Source organism: Molossus molossus, unplaced genomic scaffold (genome assembly GCF_014108415.1).
Source record: "Molossus molossus isolate mMolMol1 unplaced genomic scaffold, mMolMol1.p scaffold_m16_p_21, whole genome shotgun sequence".
Classification (NCBI taxonomy): domain Eukaryota; kingdom Metazoa; phylum Chordata; class Mammalia; order Chiroptera; family Molossidae; genus Molossus; species Molossus molossus.
The window spans coordinates 48922360-48939997 of NW_023425357.1; the positions used below are offsets into that span (position 1 = coordinate 48922360).

Below are 17638 nucleotides of genomic sequence, written 5' to 3' on the forward strand. Positions count from 1 at the left end.
GCACACAGCGCACAGCACACCCGGACGCTGGACCCTCCACCTTTCCTCTAAAGCTAGAGTACCGCAGTCTTCTGTCCACATCTCACGAGGCAAACTGAAGCAGAACATAGACTAAATGTGGGCAGGGACGGAGGGGGGCCCTGGCTGCCAGGACCGTGGGCAGGGATGGAGGGGGGCCCTGGCTGCCAGGCCCGTGGGCAGGGACGGAGGGGGGCCCTGGCTGCCAGGCCCGTGGGCAGGGACGGAGGGGGGCCCTGGCTGCCAGGCCCGTGGGCAGGGACGGAGGGGGCCCTGGCTGCCAGGCGTGTGGTGGGGCAGATGGAGCCTCCAGAACGGCCAGCAGGGCGCAGAGCTGGGGGTCGTACTCACTGACCGATGGTGGACTTCATCACGGCCTCAGGACAGGGTGTGTCTACTCCCTACCCCTGGGGACCCACAGGAATGCCCCTTTCAGTCAGAGGACGGCAGAGTTGCCCTGCCTGGTGTAACAATGCCTCATCTGCTGTATTCTATCTGCAATGCCACGGCAGGTAGGTAACGCTCCGTTTTCTAAGAGTATCTGAAGGAGGGGTGTCTAGATACCGGAAGGGGGGAAATACTGAAATAAGTCTAACTGGTTGGACTAGAAGTATTTTTTCCCCGATCTGAGTTACTTTTATTTTTCAGCTGCAGTGTCCCTCTAGACAGAAGCTTGGCTTTACCAAGTGGATATCTGCTTACAAGCTGTATTTATCAGCATCACTTTTGCATTATCCGGTTTCAGATGCTTCCGGGAGGCTCTCAGAACACGGGCTGAGCAGAACGGTGCTTGCAGTGCAGAGGGGAAAGCGTGCCCTGCTCCTCGGGTCCCTGCGGCGTCCCCAGGCCCCTACCTGCGGCAGGTGCTTCCCCGCTACCACGATGCCCTTGGGCGTGCGCTCCAGAATCTGCCACACCCGGTCGTAGAACCCCGCGGGCGTCCTGTTCAGGGACCCGTTGATCTGACGCCTGTTCAGCCAACATCTGCAGACCACAGAGAAGTGCAAACACAGCTTGTCCTGGTGGGAACCAGGCCTGCAGTATGGACTGACTGTCCAGTGGGGTGAGTGGAGAGAGCAGAACCCAGCAAGGGTGCATGTTCTAGCCTGTGTTACAGACATTACTAAATATTTGATAAAGAAAACAGAGCGAGCAGGAAAGGAGATAATCCCTCGATTTAAAAAATTTAACAGGCAAAATGTTATTCGCTACCAAGTTACAAGGTTGAAAATCTCACCAGCGATGAAATGACCTTAATACTCAAAGCAGCTCCATTTGAAAATGTAGGAGCAGCTTGAATAATTACACTACAGCTTTTTCTGTTATAAACAAGTTCTTCAGTTCTATTCAGTGCCATCCACAAGTATTTGCTTTGCTCTCATTCTAACTTAAGCACATTAGGTCTATGAAAAGGTTTAGCCCTGAAGAGGTTTACCATCTATTGAGGGAGACGGAGTAACGGGCAACCTACTTTTAATAACATGACCAAACCACACCTTTAGCCAAAATGTTAGGAGGAGGTGGCAAGTGCTGCGAAGATTCAGAAATGGAACTGACTAAAGTAGTATGTGTGCAGTGTTACATTCTGCACGGAATAATAAAAATTAAGAAGTGTTTATAAACTACACCTGACAAGTGTATAAAATTCAAATCGATACAAAATGACAACTGAAAACTGGTATTTTAATGAGTATCTCTGCGCTGTCCATCTGCTACTCCGCGGCATTTTACTTCTTCTCGATACCTTGTTTCATGCATGTATCAAACACGAGTTCCTGTAAGCCCAGAGGGGCCTCCCCACCTTCCATTCTGCTGGGGCTGGAGGATGTCCATCAGAAGCTGCTTGACCGCACTGGGTGACATCTGATACAAGTCTGCGGCTGGCTGGTCGCCTCCACGGATCTGCAGCTCGTACTCCATGGCGTGGATGATCCAGCTGAAACAGACAGGCAAGGAGAATCGATAACCTTCGGAATAAAGTCACCTCGGCCTTCTCACGTCAGTCAGTGCACCGAGCCATCCAAAGAGGATGAAGAAAAGGCCGTGGGAACTTCCTGGACCCGATGAGAGACTGACTTCCATCAAGATAACGGGACAGGATCAGACTCTTGGACCCGAGGCCTGCTCTTGCAGACGTGGTCGGGCAGCAGTCGTGAAAACAGGCTTAGATCTCAGGATCCTGCCAAATGAGACTCCACCCCTGGGCGCGACAGGACACTACGCCAACAGCTGTCACACGGCTACTTCTTCACGCAGGATACCGGCGGAGAGCAACAGGATCAAAGCGATACATGTTGTTACATAACTGTTCCTCTCCCAGGAAAGACAGAATTGTCACCCACTTCCTTTACTTTGCAGTCATTCCTCTGTGATTAGAGGGGACATAGGAGCAGCACCTACCTATGAAGCATAGGGACACAGTCATAACTCAATTAGTGTATTAGAGAATATTCTTTAACCAACAGTTTTCAGAAGAATCTTCTTTATAGGTATTTAAATATAGGTATTTAAATGCTGTTCATTGTACCTATACTTAAAGAATCTATTTTTTTTTTTTTTTTTTATCCTCACCCGAGGACACTTTCCCATTTTTTGTTCAGATAGAGTGGGAGGGAGAGAGAGGAACAGAGAGAGAGAGAGAAACATCGACGTGAAAGGAACACATCGAGTGGCTGCCACCCGCACAACCGACCAGGGCCAGGGACAAACTGCAACCGAGGTACATGCCCTTAGCGGGAACCAAACCCGGGTCTCTCAGGACCGCAGGTCGACGCTCTAACTGCTGAGCCAAACCGGCCAGGGCCAGAATCTATTCTTTATTAAAAAATATTTTTACTGCCCTGACTGGTTTGGCTCAGCAGTTAGAGCCTCAGCCTGCAGACTGAAGGGTCAAGGGTTCGATTCCTAGTCAAGGGCATGTACCTGGGTTACAGGTTTGATCCCCAGCCCCAGCCAGGGTCGTGCGTGAGGCAACCAACTGATGTGTCTCTCTCATATCAATGTTTCTCTCTTTACCTCCCTCCCTCCCTTCCACTCTATCTAAAAATCAATGGAAACATATCCTTGGGTGAGGATTTAAAAAGTATATATATTTTTTGTATTAAAATTATATATATATATATATATAATGTGTGTATATATATGCTAAGTATGTATATTTACTGATTTCTTAGAGAGGGAGAGAGAGAAAGAGAGAGCAGAACATCAATCAGCTACCTCCTGTATGTACCTCAACTGGGGATCAAGCCCTCAACCCAGAAATGTGCCCTGGCCAGGAATCGAACCAGCCCCCTTCCAGTGCCCTGGATTATGCCCAACCAATTGAACCACACCAGCCAGGGCAAAGAATCTATTCTTTAATAGATAATTAAATGCTGTTCATAAAATAATTTTTATTACAGATATAGCTTTAATATAATTATTTAGGCAAGCATTTATAGAGTACAATTTGTGTGCTTGGCATTTTCCAAGGTGGTACAGTTTTATGCCTGGAAATACCTAAAATATTTCATTATTTTATGTGCAAGTAATTTTATTTTTTAATCTGAGAAGCTTTTAATAAGTACGGTTACAGTTTCATCTGCGCTCGTTCATTTACCATATTCTGAGGGAAAACTCAGATAAAGCAGCGTTGCAAACCAAGGGAAGCGGGAAATGGTACTGTGCCTCAGGGAACCAGGGCTCCACACTCCACTCGGAGGAGCCGGGAATGAGTTTCCCACGGCGGAGCCCTGGGCTTCACCCCTCGCTCCGCTGGCAGACGCTGACTCACGGAGTGCAGCTGAGCGTCAGGTTTTCTTCACCCAGGCAGCTTTGTGCCCACAGTGGGGGCGGTGGAGCAAGCCCACAGGGAGAGCTGTCCAGTTAGGTGATTTAAGGTGGCTGAGTTATGCCCTGGCTGGCTTGGCTCAGCGGTTAAAGCATCGGCCCACAGACCAAAGAGTTGCGGGTTCAATTCTGGTCAAGGGCATATACCTTGGTTACAGTTTGGTCCCTGGCCCTGGTCAGGGTCGTGTGGGAGGCAACCAATTAATGTGTCTTACATGATGTTTTCCCCCCTCCCCCCACTCTATTGAAGATACATGGAAAAACCCTTGGGGGAGGATTTAGTAAAAATTTTAAAAAATAATAAAAAACTGGCTGAGTTACTACACCCAGGTATGCCATTATCTTTCTCTTCACACCCTTTTGAAAGCCAACCCATAAGGCTACTGCAGGTACAGAGATGAACATTTGGCGTGGAAATGGTCCAAAGATTCAAGTCCTTCTTTCTGCCAAGACTGGTTTTCAGAACCACAGTGATGTGTCCTCATGGGACTGCAAACTCCTTTTATTTGACTTTTTAGACTCAGGTTGGAAGGAGGTAATCCAATTTTTCCTTCAAGTCTGGTGCTACTTAAGTAAATGCCACCCCACTAACATCAGGAGAGGTCCTCTTCTAAAATAAGAAACGTTTTTATTTTTCAAATTCTTTTTCAAGTCTTGCAAGAATTTGAGTCATTAGAACCAAACATCGTCTACTGAATTTACCTTTTAAAATCTTCAGCACCACAAACAAAGAGAGTTGGATCTAAACATTTCCTTCCGGCTTCTCCCTCCTGTCCACAGGCTCTCAGCAACGCCAGCAGATCAGAAAACCCTGCTCCACCATTACCTTGGGGGGGGGGGGGGGGCCTGTTCTCACTCCCTGCAGCACAATGAAGATAGCTCACCTGTTAGATTACTGAAATACATTTCTTTATTTAAAAATATCAAACTAATCTTTTTGACATGGAAGTCTTCAAAAGACCAAAATAAAATCAGCAAAATAGCCTTGGACAGAAACTACTATATAGCAGTCAGAGACTTAAATCCCTGATGAACAGGAGAATCAAAGGCTGTGATCCATTGTTAAAATCAATACAAGAGGGCACTGGTTCCTTTGCAGGGGAAAGTTTGACCTCTTGCCCTCATTTCTGATTTGACAGCTCCGATGGAAAAGCACTTAATGCAAAGTGGGGGAGAAAAACGAATGCGGAAGGTCGAAAGCATGAAGGGCGTCCTTGGACCAGGCCCTTATAAATCCAGCCTGTCTAAGGAACCAGGGCTCTGCTCCACCGATAGTCGAATGGGAAGGGCGGATGCACGTGACTGACCAGATGAACCTCCCTGCGGACCCAGGTTGGACTGGAGGACAAGGACTTCTCAGCCCTGCGGACAGCGTGGGGAGGGGACGCCCAGGCCTGAGGCCCGCACAGTCCGGGCCGAGCTCATCCTCCTGAGCCCTCCCTCGCTGTGAGGTTAGTGAGCACACTGTGTGCAGCAGCACTTTTCCTTCCAACATGCAGCGAAGCGTAAACCACAACAGCTGCCCTTCTGAAAAATAAAATGCCGTAAAGAATGCACCGATTCATACCAAGAAACCATCTTTAATAACCATTCAGAAGCTACTTCAAGATGCTAGGACGTATTTGCCCAGTTTGCTACTCATTGGATGCATGCCTGCGAGCACGTCACTGAGCCCCCCAATAGGGGATGAGAGCTGAGAGCACGTCACTAAGCCGCCCAATGGGAGACGCGAGGGCTGCGAGCACCTCACTGAGCCGCCCAATAGGGGATGAGAGCTGCGAGCACGTCACTAAGCCGCCCAATGGGAGACGCGAGGGCTGCGAGCACCTCACTGAGCTGCCCAATGGGAGACGCGAGGGCTGCGATGACATCACTGAGCCGCCCAATGGGAGACGCGAGGGCTGCGAGCACGTCACTGAGCCCCCCAACGGGAGACGCGAGGGCTGCGAGCACCTCACTGAGCCGCCCAATGGGAGACGGGAGGGCTGCGAGGACATCACTGAGCTGCCCAATGGGAGACGCGAGGGCTGCGAGGACATCACTGAGCTGCCCAATGGGAGACGCGAGGGCTGCGAGGACATCACTGAGCTGCCCAATGGGAGACGCGAGGGCTGCGAGGACATCACTGAGCCGCCCAATGGGAGACGCGAGGGCTGCGAGCACGGCACTGAGCCGCCCAATGGGAGACGGGAGGGCTGCGAGGACATCACTGAGCCGCCCAATGGGAGACGCGAGGGCTCCGGGAAGGGACCGCGCCTGGTGCGGACGGACACACGGAGGGACCCGCTCACCAGGCGAACGGCGTGTCCTGGGGGTGGCTGGGTGCAGGCCCACCGCCCCATCTCATCTCAACGGGCGGCAGAGGCAGGAGCCCCGCCCCCTCCCTCCTCTCCGACCCGCAGGGTGTCCGGCCGCCGAGGACCTCAGGGCAGAGCCTCGCCTGCTCCCCGGCTGCACGGCGTCCCGCGCGGCCCGTGCGCAGCAGCTGGGGCACTGGGGCCACGCCGGGTGGTGGGGACGCGCCAGCAGCAGGAGCCGGAGGACACCGCCCCGGGCAGCTGCCTGGAGCTGCTCTCTCCGCATACAAGCCGGGGCACACGTCGGTGCGACGGCAGATGGAGTCGCTGCCGGCCGAGACCGCCGCGCTGAGGCTGGGCTCGCTCGCCGGGCGCCCGGCAGTCGCTGAGCCAGTGCCCTGGCCGGACGACCGGGGAAGGGGAAGGGGAAGGGGCTCGAGCTGGCGGTCAGCGGCAGAGGCCGGGGTAGAGGACGGACACAGTGTCTTTCAGGGGCCCAGTGCTTCTCCGAGTGTGTCCTCCTGCCCCCCCCGCTGTCCCAGATCTCTTCTCTGAAGGCTTATCCATTTTATCGACAGGAATTTTTATAACAATTGTGCTTAGTGTTTTCGTTTTGTTTTGTTTTTTCACAGCTGTTTCGATCCCTGGAATCGGATTCACCAGAGAAGACACGTGGGAGTTAAATCCACAGGAGACCCTCTCAGGCACCGGTGTTTATGTCCTCACGGGCCAGAAGCCGCCTCTGACTCAGGGCAACCGCCCCTCTGACGCCCACCTGGTCTGGGCAGCGCCGCGGAGGCCCAGTCTGTTGGAGCACAACCACCCACTGTCCCCAGATGCGAAGCTGGACTCACCCCACGCGTATCTTCAGCATGCCACTGAACAGCTCGGGGCTGTTGGAGATGACCCAGCCGATGTGGATGACCAGCTCCTGCTGGATGACCGCCTCCCGCTCGTCATGGGTGTTACACTTGTAGTAGATGATGTTCTTGATCACTCTCGGGGACAGAGGGTTCGCTATCACCTCCTCCTCGTGCCCGAAGGCACCCAGAGTTACCTGTGAGTGGTAGGGTTTTACTGTAAAAATCTTCTAGCTACTAAGAGAGAAAAATATTCAGGGCTTGGGATGACTGACAGGCTGAAATGACTCTACGTGAGCTAGGGAATTAGGTAGAATAACTGCTCCTACTTTTTATTAAAATGGCTTTGAAAGCGTGATTCCCACTGGGGTTCGTGACGGTTCACAGCCTGGCCTGGAATCTAAGGGCACGTGAGGGTCCCAGCTCGGGGAGTGGAAGTGAGTGGCTAAAAGCAGGGAAGGAATATAAATAACTATTAAGATAAAACAATTCTGAATGACTTTAGCACTGGAAAGTCCCCAGAGAAACCAGAACACATCAAATAGTTTTACTTTACTGCACAGTCCACACAACTTAACATTTGAGAGGACGTCTTTCGCTTCTTTTTTAGTTTCTTGGATGGAACTTTTTGCTCTTTAACAACACTGCAGCCTGTTCAAGGTTAAGTATGAGGTCGCCCAGCTCTGGCAGAGTGCTAGGTGCCTGGTGAATTCTAAAATACTTGGCAGCTCTCACCTGCAGAGGGGAGTCAATGAGGCCGCCCACGAAGCAGGGAGACCGGAACGCACAGAGGGGCTGACAATGAAAACTCAAAGCAGAAAGTGGCAAGAAGAATCTCTGGTTGCTCTGCTCTGTCCTTGGTGTGTGCCCCCAGAAGGGTCTGCAGGCCCCCTTCCTCATTCCCTCCCCCCCCCCCTTTGTACAGGGCTCAGAGAGGCGGAGTACAGCTTAGGGCTCTCGTGTCCAAAGGGATGGGGGAAAGAGCAGAGTATGGGGCTTTTTGCCCCAATTTTGTGATGGCTGGAAATCAAGGACTTCTGGTTCATTACATCGAGAGTGGAGCCGACCAGTAATCAAGTGTGATTACGGTTATTTTTTTGTTAATCCTCACCTAAGGATATTTTCCCATTGAGTTTTAGATAGAGACGAAGGGTGGAAGGGAGGGAGAGGAAGGGAGACAGAGAGAGACAGACAGACATTGATGTGAAAGAGACACACTGATTGGTTGCCTCCCGCACAATCCTGACCGGGGCCGAGGATCAAACCTGCAACCCAGACATGTGTCACTGACCTGAAATTGAACCCAAGACTCTGGTCCACGGGCCCATGCTCTAGCTGCTGAGCCAGACTAGCCAGGGCCGAGTGTGATTACGTTTCTTAAGATATCAGTGAGTGAAGAAGAAAACAGAACAGGTGCCCCCAGAAGCAACAGCTGAACCTCATCTCATTCCAGAGAGCTCGAAGTGACCAGAGAGTACTGTGCAGAAATATCACTTCAGTTCTCAGAAACGAGCGAATGCAGACTTTGGATGCCCCATTCTAGTTTCCTTACTGTGAGGAAGGAAGACGAAGCCAGTGAATGTGCTGTGTACTGGACTGTTCCCCTGGGAGATGTGCTGGTCTGATGGGCTGTGGTCCAGCCACAGCCTCAGGACAGGCTCTGGGGCTTCCAGGATGTGGGGAGCAGGGTCACAGATCACAGGCTGCAGGTCACTTCTAGACAGTGCACAGAATGGACAAGGCCCACAAGCACTTACGGACGTGCACAGAGTGGACATGGCCCACAAGCACCTACGGACGGTGCAGAGTGGACACGGCCCATAAGCACCTAAGGACGGTGCACAGACTGGACACTGCCCACAAGCACCTACGGACATTGCACAGAGTGGACATGGCCCCTCTAAGCTGCCCTCTCCCCAGGTGTCAGGTGGCAGTGGCCCCAAAGATCTGGAAACCTCATGTGCTCAGCTGTAGTGGAACTAACTGTATTCTCAGGTGTGGTGCAGGGTCCTGACCCAGGGAAAACAGCTTCCAGAGCCTGGTTACTTCCTTTCAGAAGCGGCGCGGAGCAGGGCGCCGGCACAGGACTCTGCTGGAGACAAGGACCGCATGGGGGGTGGGGGGTGCATGAGTTACTCCCTGTACCCTGGACTGCTGATCTGACTAATGGGGATGGACATTCTACCTCTTACTAATTTGAAGAAGACAGAAAAAATAACATGTGAAAAGTGGTGTAACTTATTTTTAGGCATTTTCTTATTACTACCATCATTTTTTTAAAAACTCATTTGAGAAGAAGGGAGAGAGAGAGAGAAATTGATGTGAGAGAGAAACATCGATTGGTTGCCTCCTGTACGCACCCTGACTGGGGATCGAACCCACAACTTTTTTGGTGTATGGGATAACGCTCAACCAACTGAGCCACCTAGCTGGGCTACAGGAATGTTTCCTTGTTATTATTATAGGATACAATAAATAACTGGTAACATTTCGAAAGCTGGCCATCAGGATGAAATAGCTTCAACCATAATGAGCCGAGAGCCCTGGAGCAGGAACAATGGGTTGATTTCATTAAAGAGAGTAACATCCTTCATAACTCTAAAGCTCGGTGCATCCCTGGGTGAACTTTCAGGAAATCACAACAAAGCACACATACTCCCAAAGAAGAGGAAGAAAGCACACAGGTTTGCATTCCAACCAAATGAATCAGCCAGGTGATCAGAGCTCACAGACAAACCGAGCAGCCGCGTCCCATTCGGCATGAGCACATGCACAGGCTCAATCCAGCCCACGTCCGCCAGTGCCCCCTCGGGCCAGAGCCCAGGCCAGGCACACTGGACAGTGCCGGACAGGACCTGGGCCCTGACCTCCGGGGCTCACAGCCAACCCTCTGGTGACAGACATCCTTCAAAGGAACTGGGATCCAGGGCAGCTTGTGAGAAGGGTCACGGGCCTACCAGGAGGACCCAGATGTGGCTGTGAGGAGCAGCTGACAAGAGCTGACCCGTGTGGAAGGGGAGAAGTGGTCCAGAGAGTTAAAGATTGGGGAGACAATGCACCCTGAGGGGGGAGAAAGTCTCCTGTGAAGGAGAAGGGACAGGCGTCTGCTCCGCACCTGTCCGCCCCTCCCCTGAGCCTGGCCGGAGGGCTTCAGCAGGCATTCCATTTTCTGGGTCAGTACCTTCCTTAATCTCGAGTTGACCCAGGGACTGAAATAACAGCTCTGCGCTGCAGCAGGAGAAAGGGCTGGTCTGTCTGTTCAGTGACTGCATCTCTAAGACGAGGCTTTGCTTGGGGAAGATCCTTTTGTAGATATGCCTGAGTCACTGGTGGTGTGGTTATGGGGCCCGACGCCACGGAGGGTGTCAGACTTAAACGCCAAGGGTCCTATCCGGGAGCTTTTGTGGTTGCGACCGAGTAGGAGTCTGAAGACCGGGCACTTACCTGTTTGCCCTGCACTAAAACGTTAGTAATGGAGGGGGCCAGGCTGTCCACTACTTTATTTAAGAGGCTTGCTGCGTGGCGTACAACCGACCTGGGGGCAAGAAGAGAGCAGGCCAGAGGTTCAAAATCTAGCAGATGACGAGTGAAGGGGGCCCAGGGAGGGAGAACTTAGTAACAGGCACAATTAGGTCTTCACATAATAATTTGGAGGGAACGCTGAGCCCAAGACACTGGACCTAACAGCTGACATTTCCCAGATGCAGGACCGACCTGCAGGACCAGGAGGGGCCAAACCTCGGCCACAGCATCCCTGTGCCACTATCAGTGATACGGAAGGAAGGGGCCTCGCTGTGCCTTTGATGGGGCGGGGCAGAGGGGAGCTCAGTGGCGTTAAGCAATCGTGACCAAAGCTGGCTTGTCCTCGGTTCCTATAACCGCTCTAAGTCATGGCTTCCGATGCCCCGATAACCAAACCCCTGGGTTACAGAGCTCAGTCCTCAGCTTTAGGAAGTGCTACAATGAAATACCAGCATTTTCCTCTCGATAAAGCCAGAATGTTGGAGGAAGGAATTCACACTGCTATTTTTACATTCCTGAAAAAGTCTTAGACTATAAGGAGAACAGATTTTTTTAAAGCATAGCACATGCAAAACATAAGACTCCCCACCCCCCCAAAAAAGTGAAAATTCATGTGGAACTTTTAGATGAAAAAAAATTTAAATGTAGGTTTAAAACTGTTTTCTTGTATTTTAAGATACTCTGAAAGGTGACCTATAAAAAGCATTCACAATCCTTCATCTCAAAGCAGATGGAAGAGTAAAAATTCAGTCAATAACAGACAGAGTTAGTGAACAGACACTTCCCACTCTTAGAAAGCTCGGGCCCCTGTACCGGAGACCAAAGGTGTTTAACCCTCAGATGCAAGAAAGCCCACACGTCAAGCCGCACCTGGCGCACGCTGCGCGTGTTACCTGCTTCCCGTGAACCAGTAAGGTGGTAATGTGCGGGGCTATGGAGGAGGAAAATTTCTGGGTAAATGCAGCCCCGTAGCGAACCGCCAACCTGGGTGTGTCAGTGCGGAGCCATAGAAGGGAAAATACAGTAAATAAAACTTCCGGGAGTTTGCTCTTTTAAACATAATAGCACTGTCAATGTTTGCTGGTCAATGACTGATCTAAAATGCAAGTGTGACACATGAAGCAAAAACAGGTTTGCTTAGCCAGCGGAAGACACCGACCACGTCTGACCTTCACCAGCTAGAGGGCAACACCGAGTAGCTTGCACGCCTTCCTGTGCTGAGAATTTACCGTGAGACACTGAGCCCTAACCACGGGCTCATCACATGACCTCTTCTGGGTTGGAGTGGTATGTTCAGTATAATCAGAGTTGGAATACTGCTAACAGACTGTTTCATCAATATTCTTATTTTAGGGAATAGACACCTGAGGCTCACTCAGGTTAAGGGAGTATCTTACATTTCTTGAGACTTTTTTTTTTCCAAACTTAGAAAATAATGGGTCACCTAAAAATACACATATACTCTTACTTTCAAAATGTTAGATTCTGCTAGTAAGACTGTTAGAATTGCTTCAAAGTGCAGAGAGCCGTGCATTCAGGCATATTACCCACAGTGAACTGAAACCGTTTTATTTAACTTACCCAACTTTTGCTGCAACCCCTGGGAAGAGACCACCCCTGCAGAACACTGGTCATTTCTCACGAAGCAGCTACCGGCCCGGGAGCCAGTCAGCTAAGTGGGGAGAGACCTGCCTTCCCGGTGCCCTCCTGTGCTCGTGGGGAGGGAGCCACGGCCCTCGGTGACTTCCACGACAGCAGGGCGGGGCCCTGAGCTCAGAGCAGAGCCTCGCGCTCCTGCTGGGACAGGAGGGCCAGGCCACTCAGGTGCCTCCCGCGAGCAATCGCAGGCCTGTGCCTGACGGAGGTCTTTCTCGCCGGGCATTTAAACTGTCAGAGCCCCGGTGCCCTGGAATGCAGGCATCACAGAGCTGCGTCCTCGGAGCTGCAGTGTGCAGCCAGGACAAACACCACCTCTGAGGTCGGCCCGTTATCTTCCGGCTACCGACTAGCACAAGGAATGAACACAATGACAAGGACACTGATACAAACCAAAGCTTTCTGCTGCCAGCTTTTCTATAGACTCTCTCGATGTGATCGGAAACGGTACCTAGTCGGAGAAGAGAGCCTTTGTTGGAAAGAGGTTTTCATGAAATGCTTAACATTCATTCTCCTTTAAAAAAAATCACTCTTGAATTTCCACTTTGTTCCACTAGAGTTGGTACATCCATACTCATTAATGTTCTGAACTGCCTGCAATATTTAAATATGTAACCCAAATAAATAGTGTATCTGTACCTACCCTTGTTACTAGTTTAAGCATATAATTTTAGGGAGTACTTTCTCAAAATTTATTTATTTATTTATTTTTTCATCCTCACCCGAGGACATTTCTCCATCTATTTCAGAGAGTGGGAAGGAGAGAGAGAGAAAGAGAAACATCTATGTGAGAGAGACACATCAACTGGCTGCCTCCTGCATGACCCCAACCAGGGCCGGGGACACACTGCAGCTGAGGTAGTGCCCTTGACTGGAATTGAACCCGTGACTCCTTGGTCCGTGGGCCGACACGAACTGCTGAGCCAAACAGGCCAGGGCTCAAAATTTATTTTCTTAGTTAATATGCGATCTAAGTTTTTAACAAGTAAGAGTAAGTTATTTTGATTCACTGCAGAAAATAAGAAACAGCTACAGCCAGTGGAGCGCCTGCTGCGGACTGCGGATACAGATGAGCCTCACTCCATCGTTGGACAGCGTGGAGAGCAGGGGTGGGGCGCGCGGAGAGCAGGCGCGCGGAGAGCAGGCGCGCGGAGAGCAGGCGCGGGGGCGCGTGGAGAGCAGGGGCGCGGAGAGCAGGGGCGGGGGCGCGCGGAGAGCAGGGGCGCGGAGAGCAGGGGCGCGGGCGCGCAGACACAGCTACTGCCCAGAGGCCGCGCCCTGGCCAGTTCTCAGGTGGGGCCTCAGGTCTGCCCTGTCCGTAAGCTAACCCCGTAAGCTAACCCCGTAAGCTAACCCCCTGACGGGGCAGAGCACCAAGAGACCTGGGGTCAGGGGTGAGATCTTCATTTTACCCTGAACTTATTTCTATAGTTTTAGAACAAATTGGATAAAATCACATGTAGATTCTCTACGTGCGTGTGATTTCCAATATATCATAAGGTTTTACAGATTTAAAACATTTAACTCTTTCAAATATCTAAGTGAAAGATAAGAATTACTCCCGTTTACAAAAATGGTTTAAAAATTATTCCCTCAGCATTTTCATGATAAACTATTTTATAAAAATATTGTTTTATTTTATTTTACTATTACTATTATTTTAAATCCTCACCCAAGGATATTTTTCCTTTATTTTCAGACAGAGATGGAGGGAGGGAGGGGGAAGAGGAGGGAGAGAGAGAGAGAAACATCGACATGAGAGGGACACATCGACTGGTTGCCTCCTGCACGACCCAACCAAGCTGGGGACTGAACCACAACTGAGGTACGTGCCCTTGACTGGAATCGAACCCAAGACTCTCTGGTCTGTGGGCCGATACTCTAACCACTGAGCCAAACTGGCCAGGGCAAAGTATTGTTTTATTTTAAAGCACTACTAAAATAACCATTCTAGAATCCAGGTTCCTAATAAAATGTTTGCCTTTTTAAAATTCTATTGTTTTAAAGGATAAATTTCGATGAATGTCCTCAATATAACTGGGATTCTGCTTATACTTACAGTTTCAAGACTAAATAGAAATGAGGAATTCTGTTTCAAATTTGCTTAGTTCTTTTGCCTTTAATTAGTTAAGAAAATTAAGATGATTCCATTCACACGCATAATATTCAAGGTTATCTCTTAGCTACAATAATGTAAAAACTAAGTAGACCTTACTTGAATAAGGAATTATGTTTAGTTCACTACCAAAACTATAAGTCTTATTAATTACACTGATGTTTAAACACTGACTCGACTTCCAGCTCTAACAAAGTCAGCACGCCCCACGGACAGGGGACTCCCGATGAGCTGGACCCGAAGCACTGGACTGGGCTCCATGTGACCCTGTACGAGGAAATGCAGGGAAGGCACCGGGCAGAGCTGAGTGCACACGGGTCAGGGACACTGGGCTCCATGTGACCCTGTACGAGGAAATGCAGGGAAGGCACCGGGCAGAGCTGAGTGCACACGGGTCAGGGACACTGGGCTCCATGTGACCCTGTACGAGGAAATGCAGGGAAGGCACCGGGCAGAGCTGAGTGCACACGGGTCAGGGACACTGGGCTCCATGTGACCCTGTACGAGGAAATGCAGGGAAGGCACCGGGCAGAGCTGAGTGCACACGGGTCAGGGACACTGGGCTCCATGTGACCCTGTACGAGGAAATGCAGGGAAGGCACCGGGCAGAGCTGAGTGCACACGGGTCAGGGACACTGGGCTCCATGTGACCCTGTACGAGGAAATGCAGGGAAGGCACCGGGCAGAGCTGAGTGCACACGGATCAGGGACACTGGGCTCCAGTGACGCAGAGTGGCCATGGGCACCACCCGAAGTGATTTACTTCCGTGAACAATCTTGGTGCCACGTTCCAGCCCAAATGGCTGCTGCGGACCATGTGGCCGCTAGCTTGTTTTTATAGGATAACAATTCAGTTCTGTTCTTGAAAACATCCAGAAAGTGATACTGGAAACAGAAACTGTCTGTGAACAACTGTGGTTAAGAGTCTCGGGCAGGCCCTGGCCAGTCTGGCTCAGCAGTTAGCACATCGGCCTGCGGTCCAGAGAGCTGGGTTGGGTTCCCACTAAGGGCATGTACCCCGGTTGCAGTTTGTCCCCAGCCCTGGTTGGTCGTGCGGGTGGCAGCCACTCGATGTGTCCCTTTTATGTTGATGTTTCTCTCCCCCCACCCCCCCATCTGAACAAAAAATGGAAAAATGTCCTTGAGTGAGGATAAAAAAAAACGAGTCTCAGGCAGAATTCCGTCTGAACGGTCAGAGAAACGCCCTCCCGTCACTGAGTGACCGAGTGCTCGCACATACACGGTCTACTCCGCCCTGGGCGTTATCCTGAGCCTTTCCCACTCAAAGTGTCTGAGAAGATTTCAAGAATAAAACCTGTGATGCTGTGGACATTCGTCACGTGTGTCTGGCGGATGTCTGACAGCGGAGCAGGCCCTCTGTCTGGCGTGTTCTCAGACACGCGCTTACCTTCCTTCGTGATGAAGTTGGGGCCTTCCCTCTTGAGCAGGACGCCCAGCAGGATGACCTGGCTTGCCAGACAGCTGCAGTCCTGCAACACAGATCGCGGGAGTGGCAGACAGGGTGAATGACCGCACAGCCACCCGAGGCAGAGGGGACTCTGCCAGGCACTGAGCAAAGAGAACATGTCACGGCCCTACCACTAAGCATGAGGTGGTACAACTATTCACCTTAGATATCGGGGAGACGGATGGTAGACCAGCTGGCTTCCTGGCTACTAGGACTTAATAATCAAATTGCCCAGGAAACAAGAGAAGCAACAGACAGAAAATAAGTTCTCCATGAGCGTTCATGCTTCTGCCACGCGGAGACCTGCCCACCCTTAACCACTGCTTCCTGCCTGGACGTACTGGTAACGGGAGACCGCGCGGCCTTGGAGCTGCGCGATGGGTAGGGGCAGGGATGGGCACTGTGCGCTTTAGGTCTGGTGTGTCGGATTCAAGCTCATGTGGATCCGTCGGTAATACTGGTCGGTAACAGAGACGGGCTGGCTGCAGGGCGCACACTCAGCCAACACACCCGCACCCCACGGCGGCGCGGGGGCGGTGGGCACAGCCCTGCCACCAGAGCTGCGTCTCTCTGGTGAGCACTGCTCTCCACCTCGCCACTGCAGGGACAGGAGTCGAGGCTGCTACATGACATTCGTATGGCTGTGGCCACAGGGACTGCAGAGGCGAAGGGCTGGGGCAGGAGGCAGGGCCGGCTGCCACAGGAAGACGCGGCTGGAGGTCCTGGAGCCAGTGCCATGACGCGCCTTCTGTGGCGGCCCCCGCAACACTTGTGCCCGCAAGACCCACTCACCCCCGCTGCGTGAGCATCTGTGAGCCACCCGTGCTCACTCCGACCAGAGAACCCGCCCCGGGCAGACAGGCCATCCGCCGTGTACGGCGCCCTCTCCGAGAGCCAATCAGAAGCACGGCCTGCCCTGGGCCCCGTGGGCCCCTCCGCCCCCCTCGGCCACCCTGCAGTGGCTGCTCCTCACTTGCAGTTTCCGCAGGACGTCCTGGGTGGGTCTGTTCTTCCATTCGGCCACGGTGACATCTGGCTGCTGCTCCAGCTCAGGACTGTTGGAGGCGCTGCTCTGTCGTTTGACTTTTGAATGTTTGGGAAGCTCCAGTTCCTCAAAACTCTTAAATTCTGGAAGCCTAGAGACCAGGAGGAAAAGCTTCAGATTGCCCGTACTTCCGGTGTGACCGCAAGAAGCAGGAGAACAGCCCGAAGGGACTTACTGCTCCGTGTCGCTGATGCGCAGGAAGTCCAGCTGTTCCACCACCGCGCCGGATATCAGCGTCTGGAAGGGGACCAGGGCTCGAGTCTTGGATTCACCCAGCCCAGCCCTATGATCTGCGCACATACTTCACTGTGAGCACGGTAATACTCCAAAAACTCTGCCTCAGAACTACACAACTCTCCTGTTTCTAAGTGGGCGCTCTCACATCAGAGAGGTCTGCACACCCCGCAGACCCCACACAGCAGCACGCGAGCCGTCCCGAGCCTGCACGGAGGAACAGCACTTCCTCGCTGGTCTTAGAACTGCGGTTATTTTTAGGCTGACATAAAATTCGTGACCCATTAAAATGTTAAATATATATATATTAAATATGTTTATTGATTTTAGAGAGAGAGACAGAAACATGGACTGGCTGCCTCCTACACGCCCCCCACTGGGGATCGGGCCCACAACCTGGGCATGTGCCCTGACCGGGAATCGAATTGGCAACCTCCGGGTGCATGGTCGACGCTGAACCACTGAGCCACACCGGCCAGGCTAAAATGTTAAAAATATTTTGAGATGAAAACACGAAATGCTGCAATTGTTTTGGGAAAAGAGCATGTAAATCGCTAGGTCCAGACCCTGCATGGACAGCACGGACCATCGAAG

At 51.7% G+C, this 17638-nt stretch overlaps 1 protein-coding gene across 15 annotated transcripts in view; it reads right to left on the reverse strand.

Moving 5' to 3' along the window:
* Positions 1–17638, reverse strand: part of PHKB (phosphorylase kinase regulatory subunit beta) — a 104218-nt gene that overhangs the window by 3288 nt on the left and 83292 nt on the right. For 13 of the 15 annotated variants that reach the window (XM_036274200.1, XM_036274196.1, XM_036274195.1 and 10 more), the window contains 8 exons: positions 16986–17047; positions 16739–16901; positions 15706–15787; positions 12575–12632; positions 10448–10538; positions 6998–7200; positions 1820–1954; positions 873–1002 (listed from right to left, as the gene is read on the reverse strand). In XM_036274200.1, coding sequence (XP_036130093.1) covers positions 873–1002; positions 1820–1954; positions 6998–7200; positions 10448–10538; positions 12575–12632; positions 15706–15787; positions 16739–16901; positions 16986–17047 — 924 coding nt within the window. Of the gene's footprint in view, positions 1–872; positions 1003–1819; positions 1955–6997; positions 7201–10447; positions 10539–11418; positions 11510–12574; positions 12633–15705; positions 15788–16738; positions 16902–16985; positions 17048–17638 lie in introns of all 15 variants that reach the window. The other 2 variants (XM_036274191.1, XM_036274205.1) reach the window with 2 other exon arrangements.